Here is a 15,803-nt window from a genome sequence, read left to right on the forward strand (position 1 = left end):
ACACCACCACAATCTCCTACTTGTTATTATCGTTATTGTACCTTATATAAACAAATATATATAGGAAATAGAAAATTTCATATAATTTAAATCCATTTTAGTATTAGTACACAAAGTTGAATGGTAGATAATAAAGATCGACCCTAAAATATGCCATTGGTTTTTGAAAACTTTTGGATGGGAATTATGGTTGAACCGATTTATACGTCGGTTCAATGAAGAAAAATTTAGGTGTATTTTCATTTAAATTTGATTTTTAAAAATATGTATAGCTTTTTATAGGTTGCCTGTTAGTTTTTATAATAATTTTTTTGAATTTAGCTATATTTTAAATATATATTTAATCTGTTATATAGATATATTATAAAAAATTAGATTATGTGGAAATTCATGTTTAGCAATTAATTTGGAAAAAGTTTAAGGATGAAGTTGAATTTTTTTAAATTTATCGATTAAATAGTCATTTATTTATTATAATTTCTTAATTGAATTAGTATGTCTTAAGTTAAGTGACGGGTTAATGAAGCATAAATTTAATTAAAAAATAAAAATACTTTCATTTTATAAAATAAATTATAATATCCATACAATAAAATTTAAACCCATATCTCTTTAATTTTTATTAATTTATACTTTATCATCTAATTAAAACTTAATTAATTATTTATATCAATTATTTATGAATATATTTGTTATAAAAGTTCATCGGATAATAATCTAGTATTGATAAACAAGATTAGAAAGTAGATATTTTATGTTTTTTAAGGGTGATATGGTTAAAAACACCGGATAAAAGTGGCGGCGAATTAAAAAAAAGAAGATAAAAGATAAAGAAGATTTGAACAGTGGTGGTTTAATTGAGTTCTCGTGTGTTGCTCTCTCCTACCCACACCTTTCATCCCACTCTCTCTTCCTCTGTTTTGGTTTCCGTTTCTTTATTTTCCAGTAAACATGGAGATGGTGACGATAGCATAATTATCTCTAGTATTAGATTATCCTATCTTTTTTCTTAAAGATCGAAGCAATGAGAAGTAGTAGAATTCAGAGCTCAACTTGGTATTCAGCATCATCTTCCTCCACGTTTCCTCGTCCTCCATGTCTCACCTCTGCCTCTCGCCATTGCAGGTTCCTCCTTCTATCGCTTTATTGGGTTTTTTTTGTTTTTCTAGCTTTACCCTAATCAATTTTTCATTTCATAGGCTGTCTATCTCCCAGAGGGTGTCTAGAATTTCTCTACTTTCAAGCTGTTCCTCCGGATTGTCTAAGACACAATTGTCAGTTTCTACACAACGGAACGAACAGAATTTGTTGTCCGTGGGCGTCGGTGCGGATGCTTTGGTGACTTCAAACGCTCCAGGTGTCTCCAATGAGCCTCTTGTTGCCGAGGAAAAGATTGGAGTGCTGTTATTGAACCTTGGAGGTCCCGAGAATCTTGAAGATGTGCAGCCCTTCTTGTTTAACCTTTTTGCCGACCCGGTTGGTAACCCTTTTTTTTTTTTTTGCTTTATGTATGACCCTTTTTGAATATGTCAACACAACTTCCTTGGTTTTTGATGTGGAATAATCTTTTGTTTAAGGTGCACTTACGTTGTTAGCTGTGCTACTAAGATCATCATGATCCAACCAATATAAGTTATTTTGTCATTAGAGCTATGGTTTGGTGAATCAAGCACAACCTCACTTCTTGAAAGAACTTGAAGAGCACTAACTTCTTATTGATAATAAGTAGAAAAGAATCTAATACAGTTATCGAATGAGCTCATTTTGCATGAAAATAAAGCCCTAAGACCCATATAGTATCTAATTATAACACTTAGCCAAACTTGCACTCATTCTGAATCTGTTCTTTAGCCGATGCTATTAACTCCCTCATTTCACTAATCTTGGTTGTGTATTGGACATCGAAGGCATTGATTTCAGGATGTAACTCTTCAAAATAAGCAGTATAATACTGGTTTTTGCCAATCGAAACTGTGCATCCATTGTGGTTAATGACTTCCAGCTCTTACCTATCTCATTGTCTAGTAGTATGTGTTTGCATTAATAAAGGAATATAAAACCCCAAAACAATTAATCTGATAATATTTTGTCCCTGCTTCAAGTTAGTCAGATAACTTTTTTAATCTATTCTGTTTTATCGTGTAATTGACAGGATATTATACGGTTACCAAGGTTGTTTCAATTTTTGCAAAAGCCTTTGGCACAGTTTATATCTGTTCTTAGAGCACCTAAGAGCAAGGAAGGCTATGCTTCAATTGGCGGTGGTTCTCCTCTACGAGGAATAACTGATGCTCAGGCATGATTGGTTTTGTTATCATTAGAGTTTCTGGTGGGCACATTTATGCGATATTAGGCCTACCATTTTCAGTTACCTACTATGCTGATTAAGTAATGTGGAAGAGAAAATTAAATTTTTGAATTTTCATGCATCTGAGTGTAGCCATTCACAAGCATTCATTTTTTGTGATTCTTTAATGCTGCTATCTGATGTTCCTTTTAATGGCACTGTGTAAGAGAAATATTAAAATCATGCCCAAGCTATTTTGAAGTAATTTTCATGCACCATTGCATCTTAGTCAGTGTGTGGCCATGCACACATATGTGCCATAACCATTCACTTTTTTATATTTCGTTTATGCTGTTATCTGATTTTACTTTTACCCCTTCCCCCTCTTGTTATTGGACATTTACACTTGCTCTTGCAAGTCTAGGCAATTTGTTAGGAACATGAAGATGAAATTAATCAAATGTTGAAACTGGTAATGCCAGTTACAGCCTTGCGGGTAATGCTTTTAGATTCGGTTTTTGCAGCTGTTCATTGTGACAATTAATTTTTTAATATAAATCTTTTTATATTTGCAATTGTAAAAATTGATGAGTCCAAACTGTAGAAATTGACAATTAATGGATGGCATTTAAACTTCTGCCACCGGTTTAATTAAAACTCCAAATGGCTCATAGGTTATTAAAGCTGAAATATATAGCAATCATGATGTGTTCATGTTTCTTTTGTAAGTTTTTGTAATTATATTGGGATATCACCACCCATTTTAGGCTGAAGAGCTGAGAAAGTCACTTTGGGCAAAGAATGTTCCTGCAAAAGTTTACGTTGGCATGCGGTACTGGCATCCATTCACTGAAGAAGCTATTGAGCAGGTACTTTGTTAGGTTTAGTCTTTTTTTTGGATGACTGGTACCTATTGTGGTAGCTTTTTTCTTATTTTACTAATCCACTTTTAGTTTATTTTTCTTAACAAGCTTTATGGTTATTATACACGAACATCTCTATGACATATGAAAGTTTTAATTGGTAGAATTTCAGTTTAGAACGTTCTGAAAATAAACCACATTCAAACTTGATTGGATATGGAATTGCTTTAATACTTTTCATTATACAGAAATAAGTGAAAATACAAAGTATCATTTAAGTGTTGTAATGTTTTCAATTGTAAGTTATCATGTAAATTTGCACATTTTAGTCTTTATTACTTGCTTTCTGAATTTATGGCTTTCAACTGGATGACTACTTTGTATGATTGGAATCAACTGACTTCATTTGGGTTGCTGCTTGTTTTCTTCTGGTCTTAGAAACGAGTCTAAGTTTTCATAGATAACATCGCTTCTGTTAGACCTTAGTTTTCATTGAGTAGTTTCTTGTAATAATCTGCTTATTTCTTTTGGTAATTCTGTTGTCTATCAGGGTTGCCTATGGATGTATCAATCTACTATAAAAACTAATATTTATTTTCTCTCTGCCTTCTCTGATATAAATGTGGATTCTGATGATATACTGTTGTTTTACATTCCTCGTAACAAAATTGTAGATAAAGAAAGATGGAATAACAAAGCTTGTCGTACTTCCACTTTATCCACAATTTTCAATATCAACTAGCGGTTCAAGCCTTCGACTCTTGGAAAGTATATTTCGGTGAGGAATAAGAGCACTTACCATGCATTCAGTGATTCAATCTTTAAGGTTATTCTTAAAATAACTTTCTTTCTCTGACAATGTAATCAAATGGTTCATCAGTGATGATGAATATCTAGTGAACATGCAGCATACAGTCATACCTTCCTGGTATCAACGTGAGGGATATATAAAAGCTATGGCTAATTTAATTGAAAAGGAGCTGCAGAAGTTTGACCATCCTGAAAGTGTATGAGTTTAAGACCTTTCTTGTATTCTTTTTGACTGAATTTTCTCAAATTGTTATTTTATGGCTGTTCATGGCTGAAATGTAGTTGTGTTCTATTGTTTGATTTACACATCATGAAAAAGGTGTTACATCTGAATTTTGTATTAAACTGATGCAATGCTTGCCCCTAACTTTCTAATTCTCTTGTCGTGTTTTGTTTCACTATATTATAAATCTTCAAGATACTTGATGCTCATCATGAATGAAGTAGGTTAACTTCCTTCTGAAGTTCAGAAAACTAGCCTTTCAAAGTTGAGAAATACTATTCTGAGTAATCAGATGAACCGAACCAGCTTATATCTTATGTTTATAAAATGGTTTGACCTTTGGCATCCTTTAATCGTTGTATTATTAGACTTATGGGAATTGACCAGTTGTTTATTGGTTTGTAAATATCTTATTGTGGGAAAGAAAGAATGGTTGGGTTTATATGTACAAAAATGACAACATAAATGTTGCGTTTATTTCTCATGCAATATGAGGAGTTAAGTCCCTGGGTAATTAAATCCGCTTTTGTTCACAGAGGTCGTATCATTCTTTTGCCCCATCACCGACATGCTAAATGGGTTCTTTGTTGTATTTCTTGGGTATCTGTATGCATTGATTCCTATCCGATTTCTTCTTGGAGATTGCCAGAACTGAATCAAATTATGGGTTGATGGAATAACAGTGCTGGTTCAGCTCTTTGACAGTTGAGAACAGTTCAAAACCTATGTTTTGGGAGAGATGTTCAGCTATTATCTTCATGTGATGTTCAACCAGTCTAAGAATATATTTTATTTTGACAAAATTATCTATTGAAGAAAATTTAACAAATGATTGAAGTTTTTGCTCCTGCAGTTTGATTCAATAGTTTTGTTTTATGATACGGTCAAGTTGCAAAGATATTAGTTATTAATTGATTGCTAGAAGCACATAAATTAAGTTTTGGCAAGTTTGATTTTCTTGCTTGAAATAAAACTTCCATGCAATAAAGTTAGGCAGGTATTGCTGCCTAGGTGCTCAGTCTAAGTCTTTGGATGGTGTGGTTAAAGTTACTTGTTTCTGTTTATTTGAAGAGAACAATTCTAGTTAACAAAGGGGAATATATTTTTGCCTGTATTCACCCTAAATGAACCGATCAGGCCTTTGAAATTTCCTTTTAATGTTTATTAAAAAACAGTTATTATAGTATAAATACAAACAATTTTTTTAAACACTTTAATATCTTTTGTTAAATTCTAGCTGTAATCTGTCATAACATAATTCTTAGGGAATATTTTATTTAAACCTTGAATGTGGCTGAAATCCCCATAATTTTAAGTACGCCTATTTGAAATATTTATTGAATAGCTTGCTTGCATATACAAGGAATTCTTGATAACTGTTGGAGAGGTCAAGCTTATTAACTTGTAAATAATTATAAATTTAAAAATATAGTTTTTGGTTGTAGAAGGTTTTTTATTATCAGCACGTAGTGGGATCAATTTTGTAAGATCTTCTAACCAAGACAGACTGTTCTAGTTGTGGGATCTCAAATGGTTTCCATTAAGAATATGGTTCTACATGTTAAATGAAAAGTTTTGGAAATATGCAAGGACTTGAAGAGTGGTAATTTTTGTCTGTGGAGTCATCACTGTTAAGGATGTGCCTTTCTCTTTATAATTAAATGACTTGTCCGAGGATGACTCAAATTTTGACGGCTGGGTCTTTTCCTATTAAGTAGATGGCATTAATCATCTTGATGATGGCCTGAAGAAATGTAAACACTGAAGACCCTCTCTTTAGGATATTATGGGTATCCAACTTGCTCTCTCTGGAATTACTCATTAACTTTCTGTCTGAACTGCAGTTTATTAGTTATCGAGACATTTTTCACTAGTATCTGGATTAAGATTGCATGCATGATATTGATGCATTAAAAAAGCTAGGAGTTGCATTTGCTTTCCTGGTTTTTGGCTCCTAAAATTTTTAATTTCTAACTTGCCTGATTTTAGAATATTTCATAACCAAACTTTAGATTGCAGTTAGTTTGAAGTGGCACTGTATTTATTGAGGTGTCAAGTAACCTTTTGCTTTTCTATCTTTATCCTATTTATTTACACTTTAAATCCTTTTTAACTGCATAATAAATCAATATGATATCTTGGTATCATTCTCTACAAAGTTTCGATGTCTCGTTGATCACTTGGGAGTCATGTGGTGAAGGGGACCTTGCCTATTAACTTTTTGCAAGATTCAGATTTTAGATTTAAAAATAAAAAATAAAAAATGTACTTCCTTGTTTTGCTGTTATTGTTGGAGCTTTTTATGTCTTATAACTTAAAAGTTACCATCCTACAATGTTTATACTAATTGAGACTGCGAATTACAGGTGGTAATATTTTTTAGTGCACATGGGGTGCCACTTGCATACGTAGAAGAGGCAGGTGATCCTTACAAGGCAGAGATGGAAGAATGTGTGGATTTGATAATAGAGGAATTAGAGAAGAGAAAGATCACTAATGCATACTCTCTTGCTTATCAGGTACTTATATTTGGAATATTACTCTAGACTAATCTTTGATAATAGAGGAATTAGAGAAGAGAAAGATCACTAATGCATACACTCTTGCTTATCGGGTACTTATATTTGGAATATTACTTCAGACTCATCTATTTCACTTCTTAGTTTTGTGGTTAAAACTTTTGATATGTTGTAAGTTTGGATTCTGGAATTACGTGGATGGATAGTAAAATATTGTATTAACTGTAGGAAAGTTCCAATCTAAATGCTTATGGAGGTTCTGGTACCTCTTCAGAATATTTCTATGCTGGTTGTATAATGCTTTAACAAAAAAATAATTTTCCCAGTGTGGCGCTATTACTTTAGTTTGATGATGACCAACGAATTGTAGGTAAAGCTTCTACTGTACTGATATTAAGATTTTATCCATGCAGCAGGCTATCAGTCAGTATTCTTTTACTAAGGCATTACAAAAATTAAGACGAAATCTTTAGCATTAGCCATCGTTTGGCTTGAGCTAGGCTGAAGGTTTTGCTGACTAGGCTATATTATTGTTTTTCAACAAATTTCATTAAAGTTAGATGATGAAGGTAAAAACCATTAAATGAATTACTATTGTGCGATTGACGTATTAAATCTAAATACAACATTTATTGATGTAGAAAATGTTGTAATTTTTGTTGCCTTAGAGTGTTTATACTGTCATATTACAACATATCTATATATCTATTTTTGACTATTTGATCTTCTTTAACCAAGTGCAAAGATGTGGACAGTAGGTAAATCAGGTGCTCAAACACATAGGCAACCGTTAACATAGGTTTAGCTACTTCAAATTAATGACATCTGCCTAGTTTATTTTTCCCAGTCCCACAGATTAGGAATTTGAACTCTTCTTCTGTTTGCAATTGATGCTGTTAGCAAGTATCCAGTTTTTTGATACCATAGCTTTGAATATGGGAAATGGGTCTGACATATTGGTGTTACCTTACGCCAGTTTAGCTGAGGTTTGATGCAGTATTTTCTTTCGGTCAAGCCTCTTTTCCTAACAACAATTAATTTTGAGTTGAATATTTACATGGATTTTAGTCCCAGCTTCTATATTCAGTTTATCCTATTTGTCATCTTATTTTTCATAGCTCAAATGATAAACCCGTTTGGCCTCAATTGTTTATCAAGTCTACTTGGAAGATTGTTTAAAGATCATGCTTATGAAGAAAAGTTTACTTATTTTAGATGCTTTTATATTTAAGTTGTCTCTCTATGTTCGTTATCAAGAGGTTTTGGGTTAGATATTGAATATCTTCTTCCATCTAATAGACTTGCTTTTTGTAAGGAAGATATTGAACATCTTTTTCTGCCTAAAAATTTGACCTTTTTGTTTAGTTTTGTTTGTTTATTGTTCATGAACATATTTTTAATTGTTAAAGAACATGTTTGATTATGTTCTTTAATATTTGTTTAATGCTAACAAACAATTTCTTCTGATTTTTACAAACCAAGCTCCAATTTTAAACGAGTAGAACTTGAACCCAATTTTTAAATTCTTTAAATAACGCTATGTAACTCCTTAGAGGGTTAAGGTTCAGAATGCATAGATGAACACGAAAGAAGGTTTGTTCATTCATGCCTAAGTCATTTACGGCCCTACTCTTTAGAGGGGTAAGGTTTACATTCAAACCTTTGTTCCCCCTTCAGACTTCCTTTCTATGTGCCAAAACTATCTAAATTAATTTCTGGAGTCAGGTTTTGAGTATGGGTACCATTTTTTTACTTCGGATTTATGTTGGGTCTGACTAGATATATAGTGAAGTAGGCCAGGTTTGGGTACTATCTTGACCATTGACTCTTTCCACATGTCTAGCTCTTTTTGTTAATGGCTATTAATGTTCTTGCAGAGCAGAGTTGGGCCAGTGGAATGGTTGAAGCCCTACACTGATGAGACAATAATTGACCTAGGGCGAAAAGGAGTAAAAAGTCTTCTGGCAGTACCAATTAGGTAATTATATAAATGTCACAATGATAATGTGTGCTGGGTGATTAAATCAAATAGCTTCTGGTTAAGTCTTTGTTGGTAGCTGTTTGTTGCATTTTTCATCAATCGTAACATCTTTCTCTGGCTTCCATTTCCCCCCCACCCCCAAAACTTGATATTTGATTCACCTACTTCTTAGGTGAGCATACTGGAACTCCTGAAGAAATTAATGTTGAGTATAATAAGTTTAACTTTAGACTCTGGTACAGGCAACTAGGATCGTGGGATAGTATAATGGCATCAAATAGCTTCTATTTAACTTCCTCTAGCGATTAGTGTTCCATTCTTTTTTCAATCATTAACTTCTTTTGGCTACCATAACTTTCATATTTGATTCACAGCTTTGTCAGTGAGCATATTGAAACTCTTGAAGAGATTGATGTTGAGTACAAAGAATTGGCTTTAGAATCTGGTATTGAAAACTGGGGTCGTGTTCCTGCGTTAGGGTGTGAACCAATGTTCATTTCAGACTTGGCAGATGCTGTAATTGAGAGTCTTCCTTATGTTGGTGCCATGGCAGTTTCAAATCTTGAAGCTAGACAGGTACCTTATAGTTTCCACCAATTATTTTAATTGAACAGAAGTGCCTTACCTAAAACATAGAAATATGGTTTGGATTTATATAATATTTGAATACTCAATTATATCATTATGAGGTGTATGTATGTATTTTGGTGAAGAAAGGCTCATTCATTTTAGAATGGGCATGTTTGCAGGTAGTTGCATGTTTGTGCATGGATAGATAGTTGTCTTGTGATGGTTAATAGAAAAGTAGGAAGAAAAGCTTCCAAAAACTATAAGTGGACATAAGAATACATTGACCAAATCCTGCTGCTAGTTATTTGTATTTTACAGAACATATGGGGTCTGTAGGTGCTCTCTTTGTCCTCAAGTGAGGCTTTTCTCTAAAAATTTCTAGGCTGAGAATTAATCTATTAGTTAGATTTTAGGGTCAATAGAGTACACTAGTTAGGATAAAAAAAAATTGTCTGCAAATGCAACACCACCGAATATATATGTATATATGTTCGTAGTACTAAAAAGAAGAGAAAAAAAACCCTAATTTGTTGTTTCAGTTGCATAATGCTACCTTATTGTAACAAGCATTCTATGGGTTGAGCAAATAATCTTTTATTTTGTGCAGTCATTAGTTCCCCTTGGCAGTGTGGAAGAGCTATTGGCTACATATGATTCACAACGGAGGGAGCTGCCACCACCCGTGACTGTTTGGGAATGGGGTTGGACAAAAAGTGCTGAAACTTGGAACGGTAGAGCAGCCATGTTGGCAGTTCTCATGCTATTGCTCCTAGAGGTCACAACTGGTGAGGGATTTCTGCATCAGTGGGGCATTTTGCCCTTGTTCCGCTAAATTAACTCTACCACTCAAGTCTCAATGCAATACAGAGATAATTAATGAAGATAAGTGTAAATTTTCAAAAGCTGCAACTTATATTCATTCTATTAGAGTATTTTAAATAGGTAAAGTACATGGGATGCTAAGATATATTTATGTATGTATATATTGATGCCTTAGTCACACTGGTTATCTTAACAGTTTAGAAACAAGTTCTGCAGGTTTGTTGTGGGTGAAACGGGAATCATTGTAGCGGTCTTGTAGTCTCTTTCAAATTCAATATATGCTTGAGGATTTTCTTCCCTTCTCTTTTCATTTTGTTTGGCATAGATGCTTCTATCAATAGTAGTATCAGGAAATATTGTTCCTTGCAGAACCACTCTATATTAAGAAGGTTGTGGAGCTAAGCTTAAGAAGGTTGACAAGATTCCTAGGTTTGTCTATTGCTGGGATGTCTTGGAGAGCATGGTTTGGAGGCTTAAATATGGATATTGTTAAGAATTCTACTTCTTAACCGTTCTCTGGAGCACTAATTGTTTTTGTTTTTCCCTCTCCTCATTGATCAAACTGTGCATTTGCACTTAAGTTTGCAAGTAGCAGGGTCCTTGTTAAAATAAGTTACATCAGTGTAATTTTCACTAAACTACCATTATATCCATTATTTTCACAACTTCTCTTACAGTACCCTACATGTTACACCTAACATTCGACCCAACTGTCGGATCTAAATGTGTGGCGTCACCTTCCGTTGCCGAAACAACTTAGCGTCACCTTCCGTTGCCGAAACAACTTAGCCTAACTTGACATAAATTTGCAAAATTTAAATTTATATTCTTCCTTTAGAACAATAAACCCATTCATTATGATCTAACACAAACATTCGTAAATAATCTATTTCAACTAATTATTAGGGCATCATAATGAATTAATATTAGAGTTAAGATTTGAATTTAAACTTAAATGTCTAATTTCAAATTTATGTCTCGAGATAAGAGTCTTCATGTGTTGAGATAGGTCATAAGTTATTTTGGAATTTTTAACTTCGAAGTTAACATGTTTGGAGAAACTACATGTGTCCCGAGGCAAAACCTTTTATGTCTCGAGACTAGGTCTCAAGACCTACTTTCCTTATTTTTCTATTTTTACTTCGATGTTTGAATGTATTAAGACAAGGGGTTCTTGTCTCAAGACTTGGAGTAGGGTAAAATCTATTTAGTTTCGTTGCACTTCTATCTTGAGACAAACTCAAGACAAAAGCCACTTGTCTCAAGACTATATAGTTGTCTCAAGATCTCATGCTCTTGAATGCAAAATTCAAGTGAAATTTGTTCTAACGGTCTCGAGATGTGTTTTTGTCTTGAGACTCAATGATCAAATGGTCAAAATTTTGTACTTGCCTTAACCGAATGGACCTAAACACACCTAAAACTTACCATAGAACATTTTCATCCAATTAACCTATTTAAACATGTTCAAACATTATCAAATCAAAGCCTTCAATATATCATTACTAAACTAAGTAATTTGCATAAATTCAAACTCGCATAATCAAATATAACTAACTAGTAATCAAAAGGTAAAGCTCAACCAATATAACATTACATGTCACTTATCAAAAGTGTCAAAACTTACTTACACAACAAGCCTACCTATTTAGGTACATGCCGTATGACTTTAAAACATATATATACATACAAAATAAGATTGTAAAAGTTTCCAAGTTGAATCTAAGAGTTGGATGCTTGAGCATGAAACTCTTATAGCTTTTATTTGAAACCTACATCATGGAAACAAACAAATTACTATGCTTAGTAATGGTTACTCAGTAGTGCAAACATAATTCGAATTCAATTATAAACATAACCAAATAAAATAAACATAAGTATCATGATAACTCAAGTTAACCAACTAACCATTTCACATTAACATCAAAGATACGCATATAGCAGTAGATATTTATCATTTCATCTTATTCTCATCAATGCTTTATTCAATTTCTCGATATTATTTCAAAAGCAACTTCAAGGTATTTTCACCTAGTTTAACATATCAAATTCATGTCTAATGTTAGCATCAATACCTCATTTTGATTTAATAAATCTTCAACATACCATTTTTACATTATAACCCCTATTATCAAATCAGATATAAGAACGGATACTCGGATCAATCCACCATCACATCAGATATGCACTGAAGTGATAATCGAGCATAAATGCACCGATCTTATCAACTACACCAGAATACGCTCATACCCCAGGGTATTTGAGCTAGTTATATGTTCTCGATCTCCAAAGTATTAGAGAATTATCACAATATGTACGCACATAGTGATGAATCTCTCACCTATCGATATGGACCTTATGACATGTCAACTATACTCGTGACTATCCAAAAACGTTAATAGGGGAAATTCCATTATTAACCATCACATAATATATAAAGCAAACATATATAAATAAAAATCACATATTTGACCATAATCGCATAATTAGAATATATATACCTTTCAAATAAAACCATTCAAGCATTTATGTTTATTTATTTAACGAACTTGAATTATGAGAGCACAAACTGAATTATATTTATTTAATGAACTTGAATTATGAGAGCACAAACCGAATTAGCTATTCATCAACAACTTTGCGTTTTTCTTTGTTTTTCGATGTCCCAACATTGCATTAGTTACGTATGATAAATTCGGATACGGGATATCCGTTAGATATATAATTCAGATATAAAAATATGATAAATAAACATGAATGTGATTTATTCAATTTGGTCATTGCTAACATTATTATCCAAAACACTATATCTCACAAATCACCCAATCGAATTTAAATTTGGCTTAATAGATATGATACATGGACTTTCTACAACCATTATTCATTATCAATCTTCAAAGTTTTTATTTTCTACAATTTGGTCTGAAATTAAACGTAATTTATCAAACAATCTAAGCTTAATTCAAGTTTAATTTAAACACTTTTTACTAAAATTTCGAACAATTTCAACCATAACTCTAATTAGTACTAACATGCATGAATCTAGACTTTTGATATAAGTCGATCCTTAAGTTTTCAACTATATATTCCTTGTTCAAAATTAAACAAATCATCAATCTAACACTTGCGTCTTGAATATTAGTTATCTAAATGTAATAATTTACCAAAAATTAAAAAGACAACTCACCTATGCCCATGGAAGCTTTCGGAAATAGTTGAGATGAAAGAACTTTTTTTCCTTCTTTTGTTCCTACGAATGGTGGTAGAGAAAGATGAGGTGATAATATATGGTTTCATCTCTTCCACTAACAACTATTATAAATTATTCTATTATTAATAATCATAATGTTAGATAGTGGAAAATGATTAAAAATGGTTTATTTAAGCATTAACATAACTTATAAAAATGGTTTATTTGCTAATTGAATCTTAGTTTAATCACCTTTTATGGCATTTTCCAATTTAAAAAAAAAATCAATTTCCCTTCATTCAAGTCACTAATCATTTTAGTCCCTATACTATTTTTATTATCTGATTCAATTCAATAACACTAAATAATTCGATCTTCCTGATCCATTCCAAACATGTAATTACCTTATTTTAATTGTTTACTATTTTGATTCAATAAATTCAGTCCAAGACCGAACTTTCTAAAACTATTGAAAACTGGGACGTCACACTACAGGTTATAGAACATGATTTCATTTATTCTCATTTAAAGGTTTCATTTGGGGACTTTTGGACCATTTATCAAACTTAGCATTCTAAAATCTTTTTTGAAACTTGTTTTCTATAATCTAAACAACCACTATAACTCTTATCCTTCTCAACCTCTTATCATGTCCATTACAATTGATTGACATTGCGCTTATTCTCCAAAGTTTGCTCTGATCTTCCTCTTCGCCATCTCTCCACAACTTCTCATTTTGCTAGATTGTAATGTCTCTTTATCTTAATAAAAGAGCCCTTTACATTTTGGAAACTCCATTGGCAAAGAGAAATTACATTTAGTAAAACATTATTAATATATATATTTTTATCTTTCCTTTAATTTTTATTGAAAACTATGGAAGGTTCTGAAGTTCAAATAATCCAATTCCCTCATACAGTTTTTAAATGAGTGTCGAATTATGTGCAAGTGTACATAGTCGTGACAAGTAATAAGTAGTAAATATATGAGTTATTGTTTCCCAGAGACCGTATAGACAAATTATTTGCAAAATTAATTATTAATAACTTGGTTTGTTACAAAATAAATTATTAATGTGAGATAAGAATGTAACTAGTTATACTAAGTATGCAAACAAATGAATTTAAACACAATACAAAAGATAATAGCAGTAGAAAACTCTAACACATGATTTAACAATATTAACATAAATATGCTAGAACAATTACTTCCCTTTGACTAATGATCATTGGCATTTATGTTATAAAATGTTACGATAAATCGTGACAATATGAAAATTCACTAAACCAACTTTTTAAATCATAGGCTTCTCTTGGAGTCCTTATGTTTCTTAGCTACTTTGCATATATCTATGTCAAACTAACCTTAAGATCACCCTCTTGAGCCTTACATACAGTTTATGCATGCAACAATCATCTCTCGGTATCAACATGACATGCACAATTCAAGTCTTTTGTCTATTAACTATTACCTTTTCTCAGACTAAATAATAAACTCTCACTTACCAATGCTGGCCATGCATTTATAAGTGTTAATATTAATTCTACTTGAACGAATGAATAAATATTTGTACAGAACATTCTTAACATAGAATCAAGAATCACATGTCAAAGTTTCATAATTTTTCTAGCAAAAACAGAATTAAATCATAATCATTAAATTAAAAACACAAAGATAAGTTGCAATCATGTTTATCAACACAATAACAAAATAATGAATAAGAGAAAAGGAAGATGGAATACCGAGGGGGATTATCCATGGCTAGTGCACAATAAGAAGAGATAACAACCGAATTCAGTGATTCTCCGCAACTGTTTCTTGCTTGCTTCTCACGATAGTTCTCCCCCTCTCCTAGGTGTCATTCTCACCTAAATGCTATCAAGTTATTGCTTACTTGCTGCTCTCAATTTTTGATAAGTGTTTTCTGCTCTCAATTTTTGATAAGTGTTTAGCTTCTTGCTAGTGCTATTTTCCTCTCAAATGCTTGCCCCTATTTATACTAGTGAGTCCCTAATATCTCTTGCTATTTTTGGCGTCAATTTTTCCTTAATTTTCTCCATGTTGGTGTCGACCCCTTGATCTCCATAAAGCTGATTTGGTTTTTCCTAAATTCAAGGCATGTGGTTGAGGTAGATGAAGAACAAGTCCTTGGTCGGTTTTGAGCATGTGGTGGACGATTTGAGCTTCCTTCTCTTTTAGTGATCTATTTGAGCTCTTTTAGGTTGTCCAAGCTTGTTGATCCACTCTGTAGTTGGGTTGAGATGAATTTTGAAGTCCAAGAAAGCTAGATTGGACATCCAAATCTGTACATTCTCAAACCCAATCCTTCAGTCCTATGTTATAATTCTTTTTGTGCATTGTTGCGGGATTTGCATTAACATGCAAACTTCTGCTTTCTTTTCCCACTGAATCTAATTACCTCTTCAAAAAGATTAAAAACCATGTTTTTAGCATAATAATTAGTTAAAATAACACATTTTCATAGTATTGCTTATTATACATAATTATGAATAGAAACTACAAACAGTGTTATCAACT

At 32.4% G+C, this 15,803-nt stretch overlaps 1 protein-coding gene and 1 long non-coding RNA gene across 2 annotated transcripts; one reads left to right on the forward strand and one right to left on the reverse strand.

Annotated features, from left to right (window-relative positions):
- The first annotated feature begins 739 nt into the window (after positions 1–739).
- Positions 740–10,372, forward strand: LOC108473719 (ferrochelatase-2, chloroplastic-like). The gene is made up of 10 exons (XM_017775440.2): positions 740–1,125; positions 1,200–1,476; positions 2,153–2,296; positions 3,055–3,156; positions 3,825–3,928; positions 4,031–4,157; positions 6,550–6,702; positions 8,580–8,680; positions 9,058–9,259; positions 9,861–10,372. Exons 1-10 carry the CDS (start codon positions 1,025–1,027, stop codon positions 10,083–10,085), a joined length of 1,536 nt encoding a protein of 511 aa, XP_017630929.1. The 5' UTR covers positions 740–1,024; the 3' UTR covers positions 10,086–10,372.
- Positions 10,373–11,623: 1,251 nt separating this feature from the next.
- On the reverse strand, positions 11,624–15,568 carry LOC128284356 (uncharacterized). Its single transcript, XR_008274785.1, has 3 exons — positions 15,008–15,568; positions 13,263–13,325; positions 11,624–11,847 (listed from the first exon to the last, which is right to left on the reverse strand). It is a non-coding gene; the product is annotated as an uncharacterized LOC128284356 (long non-coding RNA).
- Positions 15,569–15,803: the final 235 nt, after the last annotated feature.

This window comes from Gossypium arboreum, chromosome 11 (assembly GCF_025698485.1).
Source record: "Gossypium arboreum isolate Shixiya-1 chromosome 11, ASM2569848v2, whole genome shotgun sequence".
Lineage (NCBI taxonomy): Eukaryota > Viridiplantae > Streptophyta > Magnoliopsida > Malvales > Malvaceae > Gossypium > Gossypium arboreum.

Bases quoted from the DNA above. Each gene is read 5' to 3' on its own strand.
- LOC108473719 (XM_017775440.2), top strand. From the start codon at position 1,025: ATGAGAAGTAGTAGAATTCAGAGCTCAACTTGGTATTCAGCATCATCT. The intron at 1,126-1,199 runs GTTCCTCCTTCT...TTCATTTCATAG, and splicing joins TCTGCCTCTCGCCATTGCAG to GCTGTCTATCTCCCAGAGGG. The intron at 3,157-3,824 runs GTACTTTGTTAG...ACAAAATTGTAG, and splicing joins CTGAAGAAGCTATTGAGCAG to ATAAAGAAAGATGGAATAAC.